Source organism: Haliotis cracherodii, unplaced genomic scaffold, assembly GCF_022045235.1.
Source record: "Haliotis cracherodii isolate W230 unplaced genomic scaffold, xgHalCrac1.p SCAF_19, whole genome shotgun sequence".
Lineage (NCBI taxonomy): Eukaryota > Metazoa > Mollusca > Gastropoda > Lepetellida > Haliotidae > Haliotis > Haliotis cracherodii.
The window spans coordinates 19,510,317-19,535,389 of NW_027266274.1; the positions used below are offsets into that span (position 1 = coordinate 19,510,317).

Here is a 25,073-nt window from a genome sequence, read left to right on the forward strand (position 1 = left end):
TTGATGTCCTCTCAGGAGGCAAGTATGGGTGCACGGGACATTGATGTCCTCTCAGGAGGCAAGTATGGGTGCTGGGGACATTGATGTCCTCTCAGGAGGCAAGTATGGGTAATGGGGACATTGATGTCCTCTCAGGAGGCAAGTATGGGTATTGGGGACAATAGTGTCCTCTCAGGAGGCAAGTATGGGTGCTGGGGACATTGATGTCCTCTCAGGAGGCAAGTATGGGTGCTGGGGACATTGATGTCCTCTCAGGAGGCAAGTATGGGTATTGGGGACAATAGCGTCCTTTCAGGAGGCAAGTATGGGTGCTGGGGACATTGATGTCCTCTCAGGAGGCAAGTATGGGTGCTGGGGACATTGATGTCCTCTCAGGAGGCAAGTATGGGTATTGGGGACAATAACGTCCTCTCAGGAGGCAAGTATGGGTGCTGGGGACATTGATGTCCTCTCAGGAGGCAAGTATAGGTGCTGAGGACATTGAGGTCCTCTCAGGAGGGTAGTATGGGTGCTGAGGACATTGATGTCCTCTCAGGAGGCAAGTATGGATACTGGGGACATTGATGTCCTCTCAGGAGGGTAGTATGGGTGCTGAGGACATTGATGTCCTCTCAGGAGGCAAGTATGGGTGCTGGGGACATTGATGTCCTCTCAGGAGGCAAGTATGGGTGCTGAGGACATTTGATGTCCTCTCAGGAGGGTAGTATGGGTGCTGAGGACATTGATGTCCTCTCAGGAGGCAAGTATGGGTACTGGGGTCAATGATGTCCTCTCAGGTGGCAAGTATGGATACTGGGGACATTGATGTCCTCTCAGGAGGGTAGTATGGGTACTGGGGACAATCATGTCATCTCAGGAGGCAGGTATGGGTAGTGGGAACAATGATGTATTTTCAGGAGGCAGGTATGGGTACTGGGAACAATGACGTCTTTTCAGGAGGCAGGTATGGGTAGTGGGAACAATGATGTATTTTCAGGAGGCAGGTATGGGTACTGGGAACAATGACGTCTTTTCAGGAGGCAGGTATGGGTAGTGGGAACAATGATGTATTTTCAGGAGGCAGGTATGGGTACTGGGAACAATGACGTCTTTTCAGGAGGCAGGTATGGGTAGTGGGAACAATGATGTATTTTCAGGAGGCAGGTATGGGTACTGGGAACAATGACATCTTTTCAGGAGGCAGGTATGGGTACTGGGGACAATGATGTCGTTTCAGGAGGCAAGTATGGGTACTGGGGTCAATGACGTCCTCACAAGAGGTAAGTATGGGTACTGGATACATTGATGTCCTCTAAGTAGGCAAGTGTGGGTACTGGGGACAATGATGTCGTCTCAGGAGGCAGGTATGGGTACTGGGAACAATGACGTCTTTTCAGGAGGCAGGTATGGGTACTGGGGACAATGATGTCGTCTCAGGAGGCAGGTATGGGTACTGGGAACAATGACGTCTTTTCAGGAGGCAGGTATGGGTACTGGGAACAATGACATTCTTTCAGGAGGCATGTATGGGTACTGGGGACAATGATGTCGTTTCAGGAGGCAAGTATGGGTACTGGGGTCAATGACGTCCTCACAAGAGGTAAGTATGGGTACTGGATACATTGATGTCCTCTAAGTAGGCAAGTGTGGGTACTGGGGACAATGATGTCGTCTCAGGAGGCAGGTATGGGTACTGGGGACAATGATGTCCTCTCAGGAGGCAAGTATGGGTACTGGGGACAATGATGTCCTCTCAGGAGGCAAGTATGGGTACTGGGGACATTGAGGTCCTTACCATGTGGTTTGAAGTTGGCAGTGGCTAGTGCATTATGCTCCAGACTGACATCGCCATCTATAGGCCGATAGTCCAGGCTGTAGTTAACACTCTCGTGAACATACTCATCATCTATACACAGATTCTGAAACAGTAAAGAGTACATATTAAGATTACAGACTCTCTAGTGAACATACTCGTCCTCCTAACACAGACTGAAACAGTGAGGGAAGAAAAGGTCAATGTCTCCCTGTCCGGGGCTTGACCTACAATCACGAATCTGGAAGACCTGTTCAAAGCACTGTTGTTGTTTCAAATTCAACTACCTTCTAGGATGTGAAATTGAAGGCATGTTCTCTGATTCTGCAGTATTCTAACAGGTCTTGATTGAGGATGACTTGACAACTTTCAGCAGGATGAGGACAGTATCATGAATTGTACCCATGTAGTTATCCACCAAAACTCGTTGATGCAGTGATTTGTTTGTTTAACGCAGCAACTCAGAATTATTCCACCAATATAAGAGTGATCTCTAATTAATCAAATCTGGACCATGCATACCTGTGACTGATATCATATGCAACATCGCACAGCTCCAGGGTACCCCACACAATCGACATGTATGTATGTGTACGTGTGTGTACGTGTGTGTGTACATGTGTGGTCGTGTGTGCGAGGGTGTGGGTGTGTGTGCGCATGAGTGTGTGTATGTGGTTTAATGCCGCATTCAGCAATATTCCAGCTATATGTCGGGGGCTGTTAATAATCGAGACTACACCAGACAATCCAGTGACTGATATTGTAAGCAACAATCCATACGGTCAGGGGTCAATGACACGCCAATAACCACGCCACCAAGCATGACCACCTGATCTATTAAGTTGCCTCTTACGTCCAACATGGGAACCTATTCTATCCCGGAATGCCGACGAGTCTTGACATAATGAGTCAGGAACTAACCCTGATAGCCAGGTTGACATCTTTGGCCAGTCCGTCCTTGCCAAGCAGCACCAGGTTGAGACAGCGCTCTGACCCATCCAAGACCTCACACGACTCCACCACCTCCGGCCTGCAACATGCACACAAGGATACTAGGTCAGGACGCTACATACAATTAACTTATCTGCTGGACCTTGATGTTATTATTTCATCAGCATCAAGTGCCATATCCAATACTGTATTCGACGTAATAAGCGCCCAGGGTGCTCTCAAAATTAGAAATAGGGGGCTCTTATTAGAATATTATTTTGGTGGAAAAAAGAGAGTTGAAAGATAAATTTCGTGGTTTATGCTGACACTGAAATGTTGATATGCGACCGATATATTTTTCCAGAATTTAATTGCCCATAATTAAGAATGCATATAACACACGAGTGAGTATTATACGCGAATAAATAAGTCTTGTGTACATTGATCAATTGGAAGGAGTGCTAATTGGGATTGTTCAGGAGCCAATATATTAGCAAATATTGCTGTCAGCGCTTATTACGTCGAATACGGTATGTACATTATAGCTGGGGCGATACACCAACTGAGCGATCAGATATTTATCCCGATACCTTGCTCATCATCCGATATGTATCACGATACTTGCATGTGCTCTTAGTGTGGTGTGTAAGCCATCTTTTTCACAGACAAGATGGCGAAATACCTGTCTGACTGATGATTTTAAAGTTGACAGTGTCAAGTATGGAGCAATGGATGAAAATATTTACATTTTCACCACTAATTTTCACTACTAATTGGTGTTTGATGTAACAGTTATGAAAGCAAACATTTAAGGTAAGTATCAATAATTTTTACTGTGATCTATACTTGTATTGAGAAGTAAAAAAAACGCAATCCACCTATGCACCAGTGTACTGGTCCACTGCTAATATACATGTATGTCATTGTGGTCTCATCTGATTTGTTGGTTGTTTAATGCCGCACTCAGTAATATTCCAGCTATATTATGGCAGTTTTAAAATAATCGTGTCTGGACCAGACAATCCAGTGATTGACATCATGAGCATTGATCCACGTAATTGGGATATGATAACATGCAACAACCATGTCAGCTAGCCCGATCCCGTCAGTCGCCTCTTACGACAAGCATAGTACGACCCTGCTGCAGCTCACCTGGATGACCTGGAGGCCAGTAGTTTGTGGGACTGCAGGTCGACACAGTTCTCCCGGAAGTAGCACCGGTCCTTGGAAGGACACTGGATGAAGCCGAGGTGGTTGAGAATCATCACTTTCCGGTCCTCCTCGAGGCGATACAGAGCCTTGTACCTGAAACAACACCGAACCAATACAACCACCACGCCCACTCCACTATGTTTTAATAATACCAGGTCGTACAACCACCACGCCCACTCCACTATGTTTTAATAATACCAGGTCGTACAACCACCACGCCCACTCCACTATGTTTTAATAATACCAGGTCGTACAACCACCACGCCCACTCCACTCTGTTTCAATAATACCAGGTCGTACAACCACCACGCCCCCACAGTCTTGTAATAATACCAGGTCGTACAACCACCACGTCCACTCCACTCTGTTTCAATAATACCAGGTCGTACAACCACCACGCCCCCACAGTCTTGTAATAATACCAGGTCGTACAACCACCACGTCCACTCCACTCTGTTTTAATAATACCAGGTCGTACAACCACCACGCCCACTCCACTCTGTTTCAATAATACCAGGTTGTACAACCACCACGCCCACTCCACTATGTTTTAATAATACCAGGTCGTACAACCATCACGCCCACTCTGTCTTGTAATAATACCAGGTCGTACAACCACCACGCCCCCACAGTCTTGTAATAATACCAGGTCGTACAACCACCACGCCCCCACAGTCTTGTAATAATACCAGGTCGTACAACCACCACGCCCTCTCAGTCTTGTAATAATACCAGGTCGTACAACCACCACGCCCCCACAGTCTTGTAATAATACCAGGTCGTACAACCATCACGCCCACTCTGTCTTGTAATAATACCAGGTCGTACAACCACCAAGCCCCCACAGTCTTGTAATAATACCAGGTCGTACAACCACCACGCCCTCTCAGTCTTGTAATAATACCAGGTCGTACAACCACCACGCCCACTCCACTCTGTTTTAATAATACCAGGTCGTACAACCATCACGCCCACTCCACTCTGTTTTAATAATACCAGGTCGTACAACCACCACGCCCACTCCACTCTGTTTTAATAATACCAGGTCGTACAACCATCACGCCCACTCCACTCTGTTTTAATAATACCAGGTCGTACAACCATCACGCCCACTCTGTCTTGTAATAATACCAGGTCGTAGAACCACCACGTCCACTCTGTCTTGTAATAATACCAGGTCGTACAACCACCACGTCCACTCCACTCTGTTTCAATAATACCAGGTCTACAACCACCACTCCCCCCCAGTCTTGTAATAATACCAGGTCGTACAACCACCACGCCCCCACAGTCTTGTAATAATACCAGGTCGTACAACCACCACGCCCCCACAGTCTTGTAATAATACCAGGTCTACAACCACCACGCCCCCACAGTCTTGTAATAATACCAGGTCGTACAACCACCACGCCCCCACAGTCTTGTAATAATACCAGGTCGTACAACCACCACGCCCCCACAGTCTTGTAATAATACCAGGTCGTACAACCACCACGCCCCCACAGTCTTGTAATAATACCAGGTCGTACAACCACCACGCCCCAACAGTCTTGTAATAATACCAGGTCGTACAACCACCACGCCCCAACAGTCTTGTAATAATACCAGGTCGTACAACCACCACGCCCCCACAGTCTTGTAATAATACCAGGTCGTACAACCACCACGCCCCAACAGTCTTGTAATAATACCAGGTCATACAACCACCACGTCCACTCTGTCTTGTAATAATACCAGGTCGTACAACCACCACGTCCACTCAGTCTTGTAATAATACCAGGTCGTACAACCACCACGCCCACTCTGCCTTGTAATAATACCAGGTCGTACAACCACCACGCCCCCACAGTCTTGTAATAATACCAGGTCGTACAACCATCATGTCCACTCTGTCTTGTAATAATACCAGGTCGTACAACCACCACGCCCCAACAGTCTTGTAATAATACTAGGTCGTACAACCACCACGCCCCAACAGTCTTGTAATAATACCAGGTCGTACAACCACCAAGTCCACTCTGTCTTGTAATAATACCAGGTCGTACAACCACCACGCCCACTCTGTCTTGTAATAATACCAGGTCGTACAACCACCACGACCACTCAGTCTTGTAATAATGCCAGGTCGTACAACCACCAAGTCCACTCTGTCTTGTAATAATACCAGGTCGTACAACCACCACGTCCACTCAGTCTTGTAATAATACCAGGTCGTACAACCACCACGCCCCAACAGTCTTGTAATAATACCAGGTCGTACAACCACCACGCCCCCACAGTCTTGTAATAATACCAGGTCGTACAACCACCAAGTCCACTCTGTCTTGTAATAATACCAGGTCGTACAACCACCACGCCCCCACAGTCTTGTAATAATACCAGGTCGTACAACCACCAAGTCCACTCTGTCTTGTAATAATACCAGGTCGTACAACCACCACGTCCACTCTGTCTTGTAATAATACCAGGTCGTACAACCACCACGTCCACTCTGTCTTGTAATAATACCAGGTCGTACAACCACCACGTCCACTCTGTCTTGTAATAATACCAGGTCGTACAACCACCACGTCCACTCTGTCTTGTAATAATACCAGGTCGTACAACCACCACGTCCACTCTGTCTTGTAATAATACCAGGTCGTACAACCACCACGTCCACTCTGTCTTGTAATAATACCAGGTCGTAATACCACTACACTCGGTCAGTCATACAAACACAGAAGTGGCTGGCATATTGGGGAAAATATTGTGGTATTGTTTAAAATGTAATTGTTATATATTTTGAGGAATTGCGAAATTTTGAATTCAAATTGGAAATTTTTACTGCCATTTGCTGCACTCTGGGAGCCGAATATCAGCCTCTGAGACGCCTAGACAAATCCCTGCTAAGTCAGTAACTGCTACACACAGGGCTGGATATTGGCTTCTGAGCAAGTCTAGACAAATCCCTTCTAAGCCAGTATCTCCTACACACATGGGGCTGAATATCGGCCTCTGAGCAAGTCTAGACAAATCTCTGCTAAGTCAGCAACACTACCTGGGATCATCCTGCAGCGCTACTGTGATGCCTTTCAGGTCTTCCGGCGTAAGCCGCCCTGTTGAGTTGAGATTCAGAAATATCTGTGACTGTTCCCACAGGAGCTCCTGGAACTCATGCTTGGCCTGCTGTCGGAGCTCCTGCTGATGCTGTTCGTACACGATGCTGCGGTCCTGCTCCTCCAGCCCGTTGTACCCCTCCTTCCCCACGAAGAACACGTACGTCTCCCCCAGAGTCTTCCCCGCCGTCACCTGGTGGTTCTCCTCCAACAGCTTCTTGAACTGACGCTGGAGTCTGGACACAAGACATACAGTGAGGCTCGGGTTGGCATTTATTACAGTGGCAGACATTTGTAAAACATAAAACATTTAATATCTAGAAACAAGTGATTATGGAAACCTTCCAATAAACGTTGCCATGGTATTGGGTAACTTGTCAATAATCAATTACCATAATTTTGATAACATGAAAAGCATAGTATGAGGATCTTATCCAATGAGTGATTGTCAACTTAAACTACAAACTGGGATTCGAACCCATGATCACAGGTGTCTGGGCGTGCCCAAGGGACGCAACTCTGCACAGTGATAGCGGCGCATGAGACGACTGGGCCAGCCCTATCCCTGTTTCAAGTATCACTCCTACTTCCGCTTTCCTGTACAGGAAACTTCATTAGTTTATTTGGGTTATCTTTGGAGGACATATACTGTCACTTGTCCTGCATCCTTCCCTACACCTACTCTTTCCTACAATAAACCTGCTGCACAGGAAACACGATCGGCTCTGTCTGAATAGTTTTCGGAGGATAACCCTTTTCAACACTTACTCTTTCCTGCGATGGTTTGCCTGTAGCTCGTTGACATGGTTCCTGAAACAGGTCTCTGCATCAGGGGAGTTGAGCAAATCAAAAGGTATCCTGGTCTCGTCCTGGCTGTCGAGGAAGGCATCCGTTGTCTTCCAGGTGCCCTGCCCCACCGTGCACGCGTCCACAAAATACTTGGAGAAGTCCTCATGCTTCTGGATGTTCTTCTGAACTGTCGGCCAGCTCCTGGAAGCAGAGGCAACATACTCTGATGACCATGAATAAGTACAAACTATTTGTATTCTGGGTGAACATGAACTTCTCTTCTCATTTTGCCTGTGTTTGTTTGTTTGTTTGTTTGTTTGTTGTTTAACGCCACACTCACCAATATTCCAGTTATATGACGATGGTCTGTAGTGAGTGAGTGAGTATTGTTTTACGCCGCTTTTAGCAATATTCCAGCAATATCACGGCAGGGGACACCAGAAATGGGCTTGACACAATGTACCCATGTCGGGAATCGAACCCAGGTCTTCGGCGTGACGAGCGAACGCTTTAACCACTAGGCTACCCGACCGCCCCTCGACGGTCTGTAAATAATCGAGTCTGGACCAGACAATCCAGTGACTGATATCAGGAGCATCGATCTATGCATTTGGGATGCAATGACATGCATCATCCAGATCAGCGAGCCTGATCACCCGATCCCGTTAGTCGCCACTTACGACAAGCATAGTCACTTTTTACAGCAAGCATGGGTTGCTGAAGACCTATCTTACTCAGGATGTTCATGTGTCCATTTGTCCTGTGACAAGTACTGACAATACAAAGATGAACTACAAACAAGGAACAACTGACTGCATCAATGCAACAACGCTGGTGACTGAGGTAAACAACCACCAACATCCACAAGCTTCTGTAGCTCACCTGTTTCTGTCTACAATATTATATTAGATTGAACAGGTCAAACAAGGGCGAAGACAAGTTAGCACTAATTTATACAAAACATTGTCACAGAATAGATGTTTCATGAAGGGCTGAAGAATCCACAACCCCTAATTTTAGCTTCAGGCTAGCTCTAATTTTTTGTTTTTTTTCCACAGTTAGCAAATCACCAGCAGTGAATGGGTACCTGGTAGGATGAGATGGTAATGTGACTATTAACTTTCTAGCAATTCACAGGCAGCTTGGTTTGTATACTTCCCATGGAGCTGAGAATGAGAGTGAGCATACAAAAGTATAGAGATCCGGGCCAGAATAGGTCTTCAGCAACCCATGCTTACTACTCTGTAAATAATCAAGTCTGGACCAGACTATCCAGACTGCCGTCATACAGCTGGAATATTGCTGAGTGTGACGTTAAACAACAAACAGACAAAAATAAAAAATCATGGCGACACCAAACAAAGGAGTAGGCGAGAGAGCCAATGACTAGACTCTTGTGTAGTGTTGCAACAGGGATGCACCGTCACAGTGATGACATATAAAGACATCCCCTAAAAGCCTGAAATTCTGGGTACCTTTAACATGGACAAACTGACACAGGCAGGTGCTCGCACCCTGTAACAGTATCTCAGCAGGTGTCGGGGAATCAGATTCACCCATTACACCCACGTGGTGAATGGAGGGAGGTGTGATAGGAATATGTTTCATACACTAAGCTTCTCCATGGCCGTTTGGGAACAATAGAAGGCCTTATGAATAAGAACAATTTATGTGTACACAGAGTTAGATTATTAATGAGGGTTATCAAGAATGAGTCTCACCTTATCACTAATGTGAGGAAACCATCTTCTCGAATCAAGGGAGTTAACTGACTACAAAGGCCCAGTTTCCATCCTTGCCGAAATTGGCAGAAATTGTGAAGTAATATTTTGCCTGGACAAGTGAGTCAATCAAATCGCATAACGAAATCTACATCTGATTCGTAAATTGCCGTGCAGATTTCGGTTGACTGCAGAATTTGTAAAGCATGTATACTGCCAACCTGGCATCAACATATTTTCCAAATCGTTTCATGTTTTTAATCAAGGTATGATTTCACACACATCGCAAGCAAGACCTGTTTTATCATAACAGACATTGTGATTATCGATCAGATCGTCTTGACTGGGTGCCGCAATTTTGTTTGATGCAAATGCAAGTGATATAAGAGGAGGAATCTGATTGGTCAATAGGAGGGATATAGAAAGGGCATAACTCGTAATAGCCACTGGTGGCACTAGGATCGAGCCAAGAAATTCCGGCCTGGTTCAGCAAGGGTGGAAACTGGACTTCTACAGTGAGTTAACTACCTTGCCTCGGGAAGATGTGAGGAAAGAAATGGTTTGAAGAAGGAAATTGACCAGGAACAGCACAAGGCAACACCAATCATTAATACTGCAACAGTATCATGCTTCCCTGTAAATGGAGGAGTCTGGACCAGACAAACCAGTGATTGTAATCACAGCATCAGGCCACACAATCGGACAAATCACTAATTGGAAAGTAGACCCAAAATGAATGTATGACAACCTATTTTTTACACAGTAACAGTGACGTTTCAGCATTGGTCCTTATTCTGTTGTCAAGCACTATGTATTGTGGTGAAGGATTAACAGTAACAACAATTATCATTCGTTAGAGGGATAACATGAGAATGTTCACTAATATTACAGAAGGAAATAGATGATGGTCATCTGTCAAATGCCTATCAAACAATTCCCACATTGTAGTAACTACCAGACTCTCATTTAAGAGGGCTTTAATGACAAGCAGGAAGTACTTGTAGGCTATTCTGACCTGGCCTACCCACAGCATCAAGGATGCTTGTAGTGAGTGAGTGAGTGAGTGAGTGAGTGAGTGAGTGAGTGAGTGAGTGAGTGAGTGAGTGAGTATGGTTTTACGCCGCATTTAGCAATATTCCAGCAATATCACTGCGGGGGACACCAGAAATGGGCTTCACACATTGTACCCATGTCGGGAATCGAACCCAGGTCTTCGGCGTGGCGAGCGAACACTTTAACAACTAGGCTACCCGACCGTCCCCGAGGGATGCTTGGATATTGGACACCAAGATCTGGGGTAGAATAGGTCTTTAGCAACCCATGCTTGCCGTAAAAGGTGACTATGCTTGTCGTAAAAGGTGACTATGCTTGCCGTAAAAGGTGACTATGCTTGCCGTAAAAGGTGACTATGCTTGTCGTATGGGGCGGCTAACAGCATTCGTGTGGTCAGGATCGCTGACTTGGTTGATGCATGTCATCATATCCAAATCGTGCAGATCGATGCTCATGATGTCAATCACTGGATTGTCTTGTCCAGATTCGAATATTTACAGACCGTTGTCATATAGCTGGAATATTGCTGAGTGAGGCGTTAAACAACAAACCAAACCTTCCACTGTAACCAACCAAGCCTCATTGTTGTTACATCATGCACTGTACTACTGAGGAATAGCCACACAGAAAGGACTTCAACTGTGAATCAGCTTTAGAAATTGGCACTAGTCCTATAGTCCTTGCCAAACTGGCCAATAGTTAAGGTATCTAACGACTAGTAGAAATTTGCCCTTTTGAGGGTTTTGCTATATGTTATCATTATATGGACTAGTGGACTAAACCTTAGTTTCAACCACTGTGAATATAAATTGTTTCTTTTGTTTAAAATCACACTCAGTTGTATTCCAGCCATATGACAGTGATCTGTAAATAATCAAGCAGACAAAGTGGGGATTGATATTATGAGCAATGTCCGATGTTGTCAGGGTACAATGACACACCACCAAGTCACCAAGCTCCATATAACAACAGTTGGTGCAGAAACCTTCAAGTCTATTTGCCCACACAAGGCTCTTAGCATCATTATTGTCCATTTCAGTGGAATCTAATGAGCTTTCTTACTGGACCAAACATAATTTTACTAGACACAGGCTTCAGACTAGCAGCTAAAGACACAGACTGTGACAGGCACAGGTTGTAGAGACAGTTGGAACCCGGCCTCCCCACAAGGCAGTAGACAGTAGACAGTAGACACTAGACTGACCATGCACTGCATCCTCATGTGTGAGGCTTCTGTACATGCATGGTCCTACCAGTACACATCTGACGGCTTATAGTTGTGATGACAGTGTAGCAATATATCAACCTATTGATAGTATCGTAACTGTTTGCCCAACAATAGTACTTTAATGATAGGAATTTATAAATGCCAATAGCATTGTCGATAGTTAGCATAACAATCAATAGTTTCAATAGTTGCAGTAAGTTACAAATAAAACAAATTATGCGAAATTCAAAATTGCTTCAGGTCTGAAGTAGGGACTGGGAGGAAAATGGCTGACTTTGAGATAGTCAGCAATACTTTATTCATTTTGATTACATTGACCAATAAAATTATCAGGTTAAGTCAGTTTAATACTAATACTAGTTGGCAACTATCGCAATACTAATGTAACAGTGTGGGCTACTCTATCAGATGCTGATGGGTTAACTTTCTAAAACATGGACTGATTGTGAACCAAAAGTTGATAAAATCATGAAAATGTAGTGATGTTATTTGTGTCCATCAAAGTCACTGCTCATAAGCTTAATCAATAGACACATCATGAAACAGGAAGGGGACAGCTGTTGCCAGAATCCCAGCATCAACCATCAAATAGGAATAAATATGCATGAATATGTTGTAGAGAAGCATGACAAACAGTTTGTTGGTTGTGTACAGGACTGCAGTGTTCAAAATTAAGGGGGGTCCTGGGGTCCTTAAGGTTCTTGCTTTTGGTATTTGAATCAAAGGACCCCTAAACCTTTAACTTTAACCCCTAGTGTTATGACAAGGACCCCTTGACTTGCCAGCTTAATTTCAAACACTGGGATTCAGTTTTACATTTCAAACAAATTGTTCGGCATGATCAAACAGTCTTATCCAAAAATCGTGTCTTGATTCAAAAGAAATAATGCAAACAATTACCTGAGAATCTGTAAGAAGTCAAAATAAAATTGTATACGTAAATTATGTACCAGATAGTCGGGCAGGTAGTAAACAATTTCATGCAGCCCGACAGACAAGTTAGCAGCCACAAGCAGGTGGGCAGGCAGTTATTTTTCGGACGATGCTGCAGACCAACACCTATGCAAAATGTAGGTGGCTGATACATATTTGCCTAACTCTAACTCCAAACCCACACTGAAGGGATTACCTGTGTCATGTGTTGTAATCAACTGGGCTCAACAGTCATCTGCCACACCTGCACTGCCTTCATCAATAATGGTGTACAAGTCTGAACAAAGACATAGCTAACCTTCTCACATGTGTTGTCATAGCATCATTGGGTACTACCCACCAAGCACACATTGCCTGTCTATTCCAGTGTTCCAGCAAAACCGTTTGGAATGTCTCCTAGTTTTGAGAGTAGCTGGTCATGTACACAATTGCCCAGATTACTTGTTACCTGAAACTACTGGAGATTGGACGGTCAAAAGGTATGACATGGTGAGTGTCACCATGCCTCAATGTCATGGATTACTGATCACTTTTTCTTTTGAACCTGCTCTGAAATATTGATAGTAAGAAGTTTCTATGCGATTTGAGGTAAATATGCATATCCCAATATGTATTGTATCGTGACCTATGTATCATGATACGTATCGTATCTTGACCTTGCTGTATCCAGTCACCCCAGGTACCAAGAGTAAATGTTATGATTATGGTAAATGCTACTTCTCACGCACCACACACACAGACACAGACACAGACAGACACACACAGACAGACAGACACAGACACACAAATAATGTCACTTTGGCAGCATTAGAAACTAACAGTTTTTGTCCACTAGTCCTTATGATGACAATATATAGCAAAACAATTAAAAAAAATTGTACTAGTCCTTATGACTATTGGGCTGTTTGGCAAGGACTAGTGCCAATTTCTAACACTGCTGGGTAATGTCAAGATGAAGTGATGTGAAATAGGTTTTAACATGAGAGTCCAAGATAATGGCACTTGCGTGCATGCATGTTTTTCATCCCCTTAATGGCGAGTGTATAACAAGAACCATTTCTTTATTTCTTTTGGTATGCAACAGCCAGGGATCAAACCCCTGACCTTCCACACTCTGGGCATTGGCTCTCTCTTTATAGGGGCAGTCTTCAGAGTAAATATTTTGTAAATGCCACTTGACTCGTGTATATCCACACACACAAATAATGCTTCCTAGGTCACAACAGGAGCAAACCTATTTGCTTCCCTGACTGAGGACATCCTGTATAATCCATACACGAACAAGCTGCCGATCACTTAGCCTATCAACTCCAGCACAGGCCAGGAAACATACTGCTGTCACTTGATCTACCATTGTGTAAAACACTAGACCCTGCAAAGGATATTTCATTTTTTTTAAAATATATATCTAAAACAAGGATGTCATTGTTTGTGTGACTTTTTTATGTCTATTAGATGTCGAGATCACTAACATTGTGACATTTGTTAGAGCACCTGCTGTTTGGACTTGTCACTTCCTAATGGCTGACATCATAAACATTTATTTAGCGTATCTGTTGAAGAAGCCATGGCACAAATACATGCAGAAGGTGCACTTCCCTAAAAATATTCAAGTAAAAAATCCAGAGAAAATTGGATTTAATGCCACAGTCAGTCGATTACAACTCGATCCAAGCAGTGAATTCAAGTTGAAGATACAGCAAAGCAGTGGCCAATATTTGGAGGTCTATAACATATGCCATTTCCATACCATTTTGGCTGGTGGTTCCAAGGCCAAAGGGCTGATATGTTGGTCTTGGGTCGATATACAGGGTAGTATGAAAACGGCCATATAATAGCCTTCTTATCATGCACCATAACATCAAATTGTGAAATATATCTATTTGTTTGTTTGTCTGTTGATTAACGCAGTAAACACTGATATTTGCAAGTTAATACAATACATTTTCACCTTGTTTGGAAGACATTGTCATGGAAAAACTAGCTGAGCAGACAATGCACTAAGGGACATAACTCCAATTTCTTACCACCTGGGCTGATAGTGATCATCCATTCAAAATGCCATATCACCCTAGCAGAGGATGTAGTACAGGTCTGGTTATTACAGCCTCTGTGATATGATCGTCTCTATGTTGGCTCTATCGCACATGCACAATGCCTTATATCATTGATAGGTACATGATAATCAACAATATTGGTCACGATTACCATCTGTGTAATAAAGCATCACTGACTGTTTGCAGCCTGAATTTGTTGTTTGTTGTTTAAAGTCATATTCAACAATATTCCAGTTGTATGATGGCAAGATGTCAATAATCCAACCCTGGACCAGACAAGCCAGTGACCAAGCCTGATCAGTCCCATGAAGATTCCGGGTTAGAATTGGTCTTCAGAAACTGATGTTTGTCGTAAGAGCCTCGTTGACTTAGTTGATGCATGTCTTCATATCCCAATTGTGTAGATTGATGCTCCTGATGACAATCACTGGATTGTCTGGTCCAGACTTGATTATTTACAGACCGTCATCATGTGGCGTTAAACAACAAACAAAGCCTAATCAGCCGATACATTCAGTCGCCTTGCATGACAGGTATAGGTTGCTGGGGACCTATTCTAACTTGGAATCCCCACAAGGATCAACAACACTGACAACAGTCAGTCTACAATCGGAGCCACTAAGTGGGGTTGCTCCAGCTCATAGGTGTCAATTTATCATACCATTTAGCTGAAGTGGAATGACTGTTGTTTAATTTCACACTCAGAAATAATCAGTTTATCAACAGAATGAAATAACTCATTATCCCTACCAAATGTTGAGCAGTACACTACACTCAATAGAAGGAAATGAAAGTAACAGGTGTGATTGCGTATGGGTAGAGAAACTCGTCAAGTGATTAAGGTATTGTACCTTCTAGTTCTACGACTGCCTCCGTGGTCTAGTGGTAGAGCATTTGCCCGGAGAGCGAAAGGTCCAGGGTTCGATCCCCGGCTGAGTCATACCAAAATACACTAAAAGATGGTACTTGTTGTTACCCTGTCTGGCGCTTGGCATTAAGTGGCCTGACTGTTGGGCTTGGAGTCAGTATACTGTGTCTGAGCGGGATATTCATGTTAACTGTGGCATGGCAGCGTTAGAAATTGGCACTAGTCCTGTAGTCCTTACCCAACTGCCCAATAGTAAAGGTATCCTAAGGACTAGTAGAAATTGGCCCATTTTAAGGGTTTTGCTATATGTTATCATTATAAGGACTAGTGGACAAAAACTGTTAGTTTCTAACCCTGCATGGTATCTTAGTGGGCTAGCACTATAAATCAGCATCACTCCGGACCAGTACAAGCAGACACAGACACACACAGACACACACACACAGGTGCAAGCACGTCTCTATATAAGTGCAAAAATCTTGGACACAACGTTAAACCCTATTTCACCTCACCTCTAGTTTTACTGCAGGTGTTACCGTTTGAATAACTCTGTGCCATGCAAACCAGTGGTTGATAACATGAGCAAAAGTAAATGCATTTTACACAATTAACTAGATATCACATTGGAACCACTATATCACCATTAAAGTAGCTCTTACAACAAGCACTGATCACATGAAACCTTTGCTGTCCCTAAGGAAGACAAACATGAGCTACATGGCTTCTACCCTCAAATAGTCCCACAGGTAGACATGCATGAAGTGCTTAGGACCTATAACACTCCAGAACCACCACAGGTGATGCAGAATGAGTTAGTAAAATCTAACATTAGGATGAAATATATCATTAAAATCTCTTTCTCTATATTCATATATGCAGAATGAGTTGGCTGCTGTTGAAAGCTGCTGTGAACATTACTTCAGTGACATCAATGCATTTAAACATGACGTGGGGAACAGCCCCAAGTGATGGAGGTCTACATGTTTTCTACTTTACCCACAAGCTGGGATCTGGTGCTGACAAAACTGGAAACGTAATCAGAGCAAACTGGGATTCGAAATATTCAGAATGATAACCAGGACTGTTATCTGGAGTGAAATATCACCCATGTAATGAAAGAAGTTCTCACTGACTCCAATAGCCTGCTATTGAAGTGCACATGGATGTTAAAAAATGTGGCTAATCAACCATCAAAGTGCAGACCAATGTTGATACCGAACAAGAAAGTGAAATCCAATTTGATTCCCTCAGATATTCTTGTTCACACAACAAAATCCAGTGAGTGAATGAAGTGGTTTTATGCTGAATCAGCAATATTATGTTTTTATTATTATATTTGCTGTCCAAGGTTGGTTGTGGCACATGTTGGTGTCACAGAAATGGGCTTCACACATTGTACCCATGTCAGGAATCGAACCCGGGTCTTCTGTATGACGAGCAAATGCTTAAACCACTAGGCTACCCGACCGCCCCGAATACATTGTAACCATCTGATCCTAGCCCACTCATACTGTGAGCATTAAGTACTGGGCAATTTCTTGCCTTGGAATCTCCAAATGTCTCACAAACACGGACACCTAAAGGCTCTTCTACGTGAAAGCTTTACATGTTTCACAAACATGGAGACCTATTGTATCTCAAATCTCTAGACGATTCACTAACATGGAGACCTATTGTATCTCAAATCTCTACACGTTTCACAAACATGGTGACCTATTGTATCTCAAATCTCTACACGTTTCACAAACATGGAGACCTATTGTATCTCAAATCTCTACACGATACACAAACATGGAGACCTTTTGTATCTCAAATCTCTACACGTTTCATAAACATGGAGACCTATTGTATCTCAAATCTCTACACGATTCACAAACATGGAGACCTTTTGTATCTTAAATCTCTACACGATTCACAAACATGGAGACCTATTGTATCTCAAATCTCTACACAATTCACAAACATGGAGACCTATTGTATCTCAAATCTCTACACGATTCACAAACATGGTGACCTATTGTATCTCAAATCTCTACACGATTCACAAACATGGAGACCTATTGTATCTCAAATCTCTACACGATTCACTAACATGGAGACCTTTTGTATCTCAAATCTCTACACGATTCACTAACATAGAGGCCTATTGTATCTCAAATCTCTACACAATTCACAAACATGGAGACCTTTTGTATCTCAAATCTCTACACGATTCACTAACATAGAGGCCTATTGTATCTCAAATCTCTACACGATTCACAAACATGGAGACCTATTCTATCGGGAATATCTAAAAGTTTCACAAATATGGAGACCAATTTCTCCTGGAATCTCTACACGTTTCATAAACACAGAGACCTTTTCCTTCCAAAATCTCCACATTTCACAAAACATGGAAACATATTCTACCTCGAATCTCTACAAGTTTCACAAACAAAGAAACCTTTCTTCCCGTAATCTCGGAGTTTTACAAACACAGAAACCTGTTCTACTGGGCCTGCACCTTAAGCCCCCTTGTTATTTCGCCCATTGGCTTAAAAATGAAAAAAATGAAAAGCTTTTTATAAGTTGATTGATCTCCCATCCCCGATGCTCTTCAAGATGTGTTGTAGCACACTTCAATATGGCCGATTTGCACCAATATTACACCTTAAGGGCTGTTAGCGGGTTCCAGATTTACAAGAAACACTGGACTGTAGGTGATATTCTGTGTGACAATTTAAATGCATATGACAAGACACTCATAACTGTGATATTGTTTTCTTGCTACTTTTTTTCACATCTGTCATTTCAATTCTGATCATCAATCAGCAGTACTATGTTTTTCAAGTTGAAAAATAAAATCATGTCTGATGTTAAAGTATTGCTCTCTCATTAGATTTGAGAGAGTATCATTTCATTAAACTTGGGATATTCATCCTTCCTATCATGTTTTTGGCACTTAAATTTAGATATAATGTTACTCAACTAAAATAGGCAAAATCCGTAAATAGCTGAGGGCTCCAAAACGCGCAGTCACTGTACCCTTATACCATGAGACCTGCAAATAAAAGGGAAGGAAGCCAAAGTTACTGACCTGTCACCTATTGCATCTAGACTAGGGAGGAAGTGTTTTAAAATCTTGGGTATCTGGGACAAATATGTCTGTTCCTTCAGCTGAATCTGCTCATCCCGCAGGTGTTTCACGTGGTTGCGGAACAACTTCTTCGCCTTATCCGTACCGAATAGGTCAACATAATGTCCAAAGTCAGGTTCGTTCACAAACTTCTTCCGACACGCTTGCCAAGTTAGCACTGGATCTGTGACGTGCAGTTTGAGCAAGTTCTGATAGGCTTTGTTTGCAACCCCGAGGATTTCTTGCCGAGCTTTCAATGCTTCATGGAAAGGAATCACTTTGGCTCGAGCTTTAGTCTTGTCAATAAGGTGGGCTAAAGTCATAAATGCAAGCTCTGTATTCACATTGTCATGTGCGGATGTCTCCACCAATGGAAAGCAACCTTTGAACTCCCGTCTGTTGAGTAATTTCTCCACTTTTTCCACAAAATGTTCCTCTGCATCATCGTGTTTTGTGGTTGCAAGAACCAGCGGTTTCTTGGCTTTGAGAACGGCGCTCAGCAACGCTGCCACAAATTCCACTTGCTTGTCAACCGGCCGCTGGGGGGCCTGACTGACGTCAAAACAACAGATGAAGCCGTCAATGGTTAACTTCCCTTCTGGCATCAGCTTCTGTTCATAGTCTGACTCCATACCTACAACACACAAATAGGGAATAATGACATGTTCAAAGAGAATATTGTTGATATGTTTCTTGAATGATGTCATTAGAAGATGCTGCATATAGTTTCAGGCAAGCCTTGCAAAAGTGTGTAATGTCACAACAAATCCACAGAGACACAGAGGACTGACAGTTGCCTGATGGCTGCGAGGGACAGGGAGTGGGAGAAGAACATGGTCCACATGCACACAGCAATCATAGCTGCCTACTTTAACATTGACTTACAATAGTTGTAGCACTATGATGATTGTAGCTCCCTACTTTCATGTAAACTTACGACAGTCATAGCACACTGATGATCGTACCTCCCACATTTTAACGCAGACTTACAACAGTCATAGCACCATAACAATCGTTGCTCCCCTACTTTCACATAGACTTACGACAGTCGTAACACTATGACGATCGTACCTCCCATATTTCAACATAGAATTATAATAGTTGAAGCGCTATAACAATCGTTGCTCCCCTACTTTCACATAGACTTATGACAGTCGTAACACTGATGATTGTACCTCCCATATTTTAACATAGAATTATGATAGTTGAAGCGCTATAACAATCGCTGCTCTCCTACTTTCAAATAGACTTACGACAGTCGTAACACTGATGATTGTACCTCCCATATTTTAACATAGAATTATGATAGTTGAAGCGCTATAACAATCATTGCTCCGCTACTTTCACATAGACTTACGACAGTCGTAACACTGATGATCGCACCTCCCATATTTTAACATAGACTTACAGTAGTTGGCGCGCCATGATTGCTTTGTGAAAGTGGGCCCAGAACCAATCCGTCTTTGGTAGAAGTGAGTGAGTAAATGTATAATTTTATGGTCAGCAATATTCCAGCTTGCAGATTCTAAATAATCTAGTCTGGACCAGGTAACTAGTGACAGCAACATCAGTCATCACCAAGACATGGCCTGACGACCAATCGGCAGCAAGACAGCCCGACCACATCATGCAATTCAAGAATTGTGGAATGCACTGGACTGGGCTACTGGATAAAAAGGGCTTTTCGTTCATTTCTCATTGGGCCTTCAATATTCATGATGCACAAAATCCATGAACAGATAAACAGGGTGAAAGTGAATACAGAATCTCATTCTCACAAAATAAACTAAATATTACTTCGTCAGTAACAATTTCTGATCTAATTTGTGACAGTAAGGATGACATTATCTGAGATTGGCCTCACTCTGTCAGTACTGATGACATGACGTTATCTGAGATTGGCATCACTCTGTCAGTACTGATGACATGATGTTATCTGAGACTGGCCTCACTCTGTCATGACATGACATTATCTGAGATTGGCCTCACTCTGTCATGACATGACATTATCTGAGATTGGCCTCACTCTGTCAGTACTGATGACATGACGTTATCTGAGATTGGCATCACTCTGTCAGTACTGATGATTTGGAGTTATCTGAGATTGGCCTCACTCTGTCAGTACTGATGACATGGAGTTATCTGAGATTGGCCTCACTCTGTCAGTACTGATGATTTGGAGTTATCTGAGATTGGCATCACTCTGTCAGTACTGATGACATGGAGTTATCTGAGATTGGCCTCACTCTGTCAGTACTGATGATATGACATTATCTGAGATTGGCCTCACTCTGTCAGTACTGATGACATGATGTTATCTGAGACTGGCCTCACTTTGTCAGTACTGATGACATGACATTATCTGAGATTGGCCTCACTCTGTCAGTACTGATGACATGACGTTATCTGAGATTGGCCTCACTCTGTCAGTACTGATGACATGACGTTATCTGAGATTGGCCTCACTCTGTCAGTACTGATGACATGACATTATCTGAGGTTGGCCTCACTCTGTCAGTACTGATGACATAACGTTATCTGAGATTGGCCTCACTCTGTCATGACATGACGTTATCTGAGATTGGCCTCACTCTGTCAGTACTGATGACATGACGTTATCTGAGATTGGCCTCACTCTGTCAGTACTGATGACATGACGTTATCGGAGATTGACCTCACTCTGTCAGTACTGATGACGTTTCAGAGCTAATTTGTTACAGTCATGACTGGAGTAATGCGAACACAGGTAACTCTATTGATGTCCAGAAAATCTAGCTTCCCACAATGCAGGAACGATGTGTTCTTGGTGAAAGTTTTATCCAAACTATCCTAGTCCTATTTTGATGTCATATTTGCAACAGCATATACTACTCAATCTTTGACAGGGATGATCAGGTATGTCATTCTATTGAAATATACACTTGACATATGAAAATCATTTTGTGTATAGTGGAAAGATAAAAATATCCCTATCAAAAGTGTGTTAGCATATTTCAATCAGTCTGTACTAGTTCCTACAAAAAAATGCACTGGCTTGTAACTATTAGTGTTTATATTTCCATCCTAATTTGTTTGACTGTGAAACCCTGCCCAGAAGACTTATCCCGGCCTTTCACCTGCTCCATCCTCCACAATCATCCCGATGCCTAGATGGCATTTCTTTATTTATACAGTTCACCGATTCACCACAGGATCAAATTTCTATGTCAGCCAAAACGTTTTTACATAGAATTCTTGACAAAGACCAATGTCCTGGCTCAGAAATATCCTAACTGAAGCTGCAACATCTATCAATAGGACCAACTATTCACAATAAACGTTTCTGTTTGCTGTGTGGAGTCAACAAATACAACCCCGGGCTCATCTGTTATGTAACACTGTGTACGTTTCAATTTTCTGTGTACATAGGTGGCCAGATCGCAGTTGTGTTATTTGTCTGTCGATTAAGGTACAATATTTAAATTTAAAGAGCCTGAAGAGTCTTATCTGTCAAACAGCAACAGGTACAGCCGGGGGCAAGATATGACTGTTGACACACTGAAAATTACAATGATACTTACCAAGTTGGTCCTTGCAAATATACATCAGTTTCTCTGCAGACTGCACTTTGGTTTGAACACATCTTTTGGTGTAGGGCTCCGTCCTCCCCGTTTTGAATGGTTGAAACGACACATCATCAATAAACTCAGTCTGTTCCACCACGTTGAAAGTAAAATTATTCCCCTCGTCCGTTTTGGTGACTTCGCCCCAGTACAGGAAGTGATCATTGTTGATGACACGTCCTGCGAAGTCACTCTGCGACAGCACAGAGATATGTTCGGTGTGGTACTTGTCCGCAACCTGGTACAGGAATCGATTGCAAAGACAGGATTTGCCCACACCATATTGCCCCTTCTCCCGTTCAGTTCCAGATAATCCGATCACGCCGATGTTAAAAGTGCGTCCCTCTGCCTTTTTCGCCATGACCACTGCGTGACGTCGTCAACCAAAAGGCATTGAATCCACCATTATCCACAGATCAGCCATTTGCGTATAATCGTTGACTGCATCGTAGAGCCATTATTGCACTGGACGTAAAACGTAACAACATAATCCACGATGGGAGGGAAAACAAACAAATCCTCAACAAAGGAGTCCTAATTCACTACAAATTGCACATAAATGTTGAATCTGTAAATATTCTCAAAATGTCATCTGTGAAAATATTTCAAGGAATCCTAAACGTTCCAGCTTGCATGTTAGGAGGAGGGGATGTGTTGGCGAAGCTGTTATTACAACACAAGGATTAGCATCAGTGGAGTCACATCGCTGTAGGAAACTTCTCTGTCATTTCCTTCACCGGGTTGCTCGGTGCAAGGTCATGACCTCAAGGTCACCCGCCACATGCGACAGCAACATCCATGTGCTAGCACCTGCAAACAGAGAGAGAATCTGATGAATGTCGTGATAAAATAACCCACTGGATGGAATGGGGTGGAAATACCGTCTGCTCCCTGTTGAAATTCCCTTTCAAAGAATGAAAGTGGAACACAATGAACTCTCTTGCCTCAGAAATATGAGAAGTATTTACTAAATACAAACTGCGCCTTTCACTTGTGATTCGAATCTGGCTGTGAAATAGTCCTAAAAGTGACTACAATCATGAACGAGTATATGTATAAAGGCATACTCACTGATAGCATCGAGTAAGCATAATTATACCTACAATCAACCCTCAATGGATAAGTGGCCTAATGAATGGTAAGGAAACACCTTGGTCAAACATACTTCTATATGGCTTTGAAAATGTTATCATAATTTTCAATAATCTCTACTCAAATGTCTGTCAAATATCTTAAATCTTTTAAACACGTTGAAGTGTGATTGATAATGGACTTACATACAGTGTGAAATCAGATCATGTTTTTGACGCTTTTAGTTATACAATTCAGCTTAAAAAATTTCCCTGATGCATTTGTCTAATACACCAGGTCCTTAGGTGGGGATATGTCGTCATTGTGGCAGTTTTCTTCAAGGTCAAAGTGAGTGAGTGAATTATTTCATCAATCTGGGTTGTCTGTTAATCGTGTTCAGGGGATGGAGGTGTGACTAAGGTTTTAATGACACACATCCAACCAGGTTACATTTTGTAACCAGCAAATCTTGGTTAAAGTTGACATGGAATTCTGGTGATTTTCATAAAATGAGACAATTTTAATTAATTTAGTAATTCAAAGTAAAGGCTTTACAGTGCTAAAACATTACGACATAACATTATCCCACACGGCCCAAGAATAATCCACATAACTTTGTCATGATTTAGCAAAATTTCAGAAAACTATGCAAAATCAGCAAATTCCTACTTGTCTACAATAGTATCTAAGTGAGCAATGTTAAAATAAAGAATGAGAATCAAAGGCTCCTTTGTAATAATCCTAATATGGCTAAGGATCCATCATTCAAATGCTACAGGAGGAGTCCCCAACGACCCCTTTAACTCTCACCACTGGCTAGGTCGCAGTTGCCCTCCCTACCTGTCAGATACACAAGCCGATGCAGCGGCCTGCTACCTGCTACTGCACCTCAACATAGGCTACACTAGCAGTGATGAAACCTAAACCTGGGCTCCATTTCTCACAGCTTCCATGCATCATAGGACCTCAAATTCCTAACTTTTCTTACGTTATTATTCAGGCATTTAATCTCCTGTGAGTCAAACACCACCTCTCATATTCAGCCTGATGCTAGAGTACTGCAAGGTGCCCCCTCTCCCACCCTCTCTCCCTCCTGATGGAGTACTGCAAGGTGCCCCCCTCTCCCACCCCCCTCTCCCTCTGAATGGAGTACTGCAAGGTGCCCCCTCACCCACTTGATGGAATACAGCAAGGTGCCCCCTCTCCCACCCCCTCTCCCTCCTGGTGGAGTACTGCAAGGTGCCCCCCTCTCCCACTGAATGGAGTACTGCAAGGTGCCCCCCTCTCCCACTTGATGGAATACGGCAAGGTGCCCCCACCTCTCCCTACCCCTCTCCCTCCTGATGGAATACTGCAAGGTGCCTTCCTCTCCCCCTGAATGGAGTACTGTAAGGTTCCTCCCTCTCCCACTTGATGGAGTACAGCAAGGTGCCCCCCTCTCCCACCCACTTCCACACCTGACTGACTAGGTCACGGGGTACAGGCACAATTCAGGGTAGGAGTATATACAATTACAATCACCACAATACACTGGCCTCACCATGCCATCCCCCTTTGTCTATAATCGTCCAAATCCTACACACTCGCATGACTACCTGTCATGA

The 25,073-nt window shown here is 43.2% G+C and overlaps 1 protein-coding gene across 11 annotated transcripts in view; it reads right to left on the bottom strand.

Annotated features, from left to right (window-relative positions):
• LOC139466845 (rho GTPase-activating protein 190-like) overlaps positions 1 to 25,073 on the bottom strand; it is a 103,479-nt gene that overhangs the window by 41,730 nt on the left and 36,676 nt on the right. For all 11 annotated transcript variants that reach the window (XM_071248572.1, XM_071248573.1, XM_071248575.1 and 8 more), the window contains exons 2-8: positions 22,357 to 23,208; positions 18,758 to 19,430; positions 7,801 to 8,022; positions 6,975 to 7,268; positions 3,875 to 4,027; positions 2,714 to 2,822; positions 1,775 to 1,898 (exon numbers count right to left, since the gene is read on the bottom strand). In XM_071248572.1, the coding sequence (XP_071104673.1) occupies positions 1,775 to 1,898; positions 2,714 to 2,822; positions 3,875 to 4,027; positions 6,975 to 7,268; positions 7,801 to 8,022; positions 18,758 to 19,430; positions 22,357 to 22,759 (1,978 nt within the window). In that variant the 5' untranslated portion in view covers positions 22,760 to 23,208. The remainder of the gene's footprint in view (positions 1 to 1,774; positions 1,899 to 2,713; positions 2,823 to 3,874; positions 4,028 to 6,974; positions 7,269 to 7,800; positions 8,023 to 18,757; positions 19,431 to 22,356; positions 23,209 to 25,073) is intronic.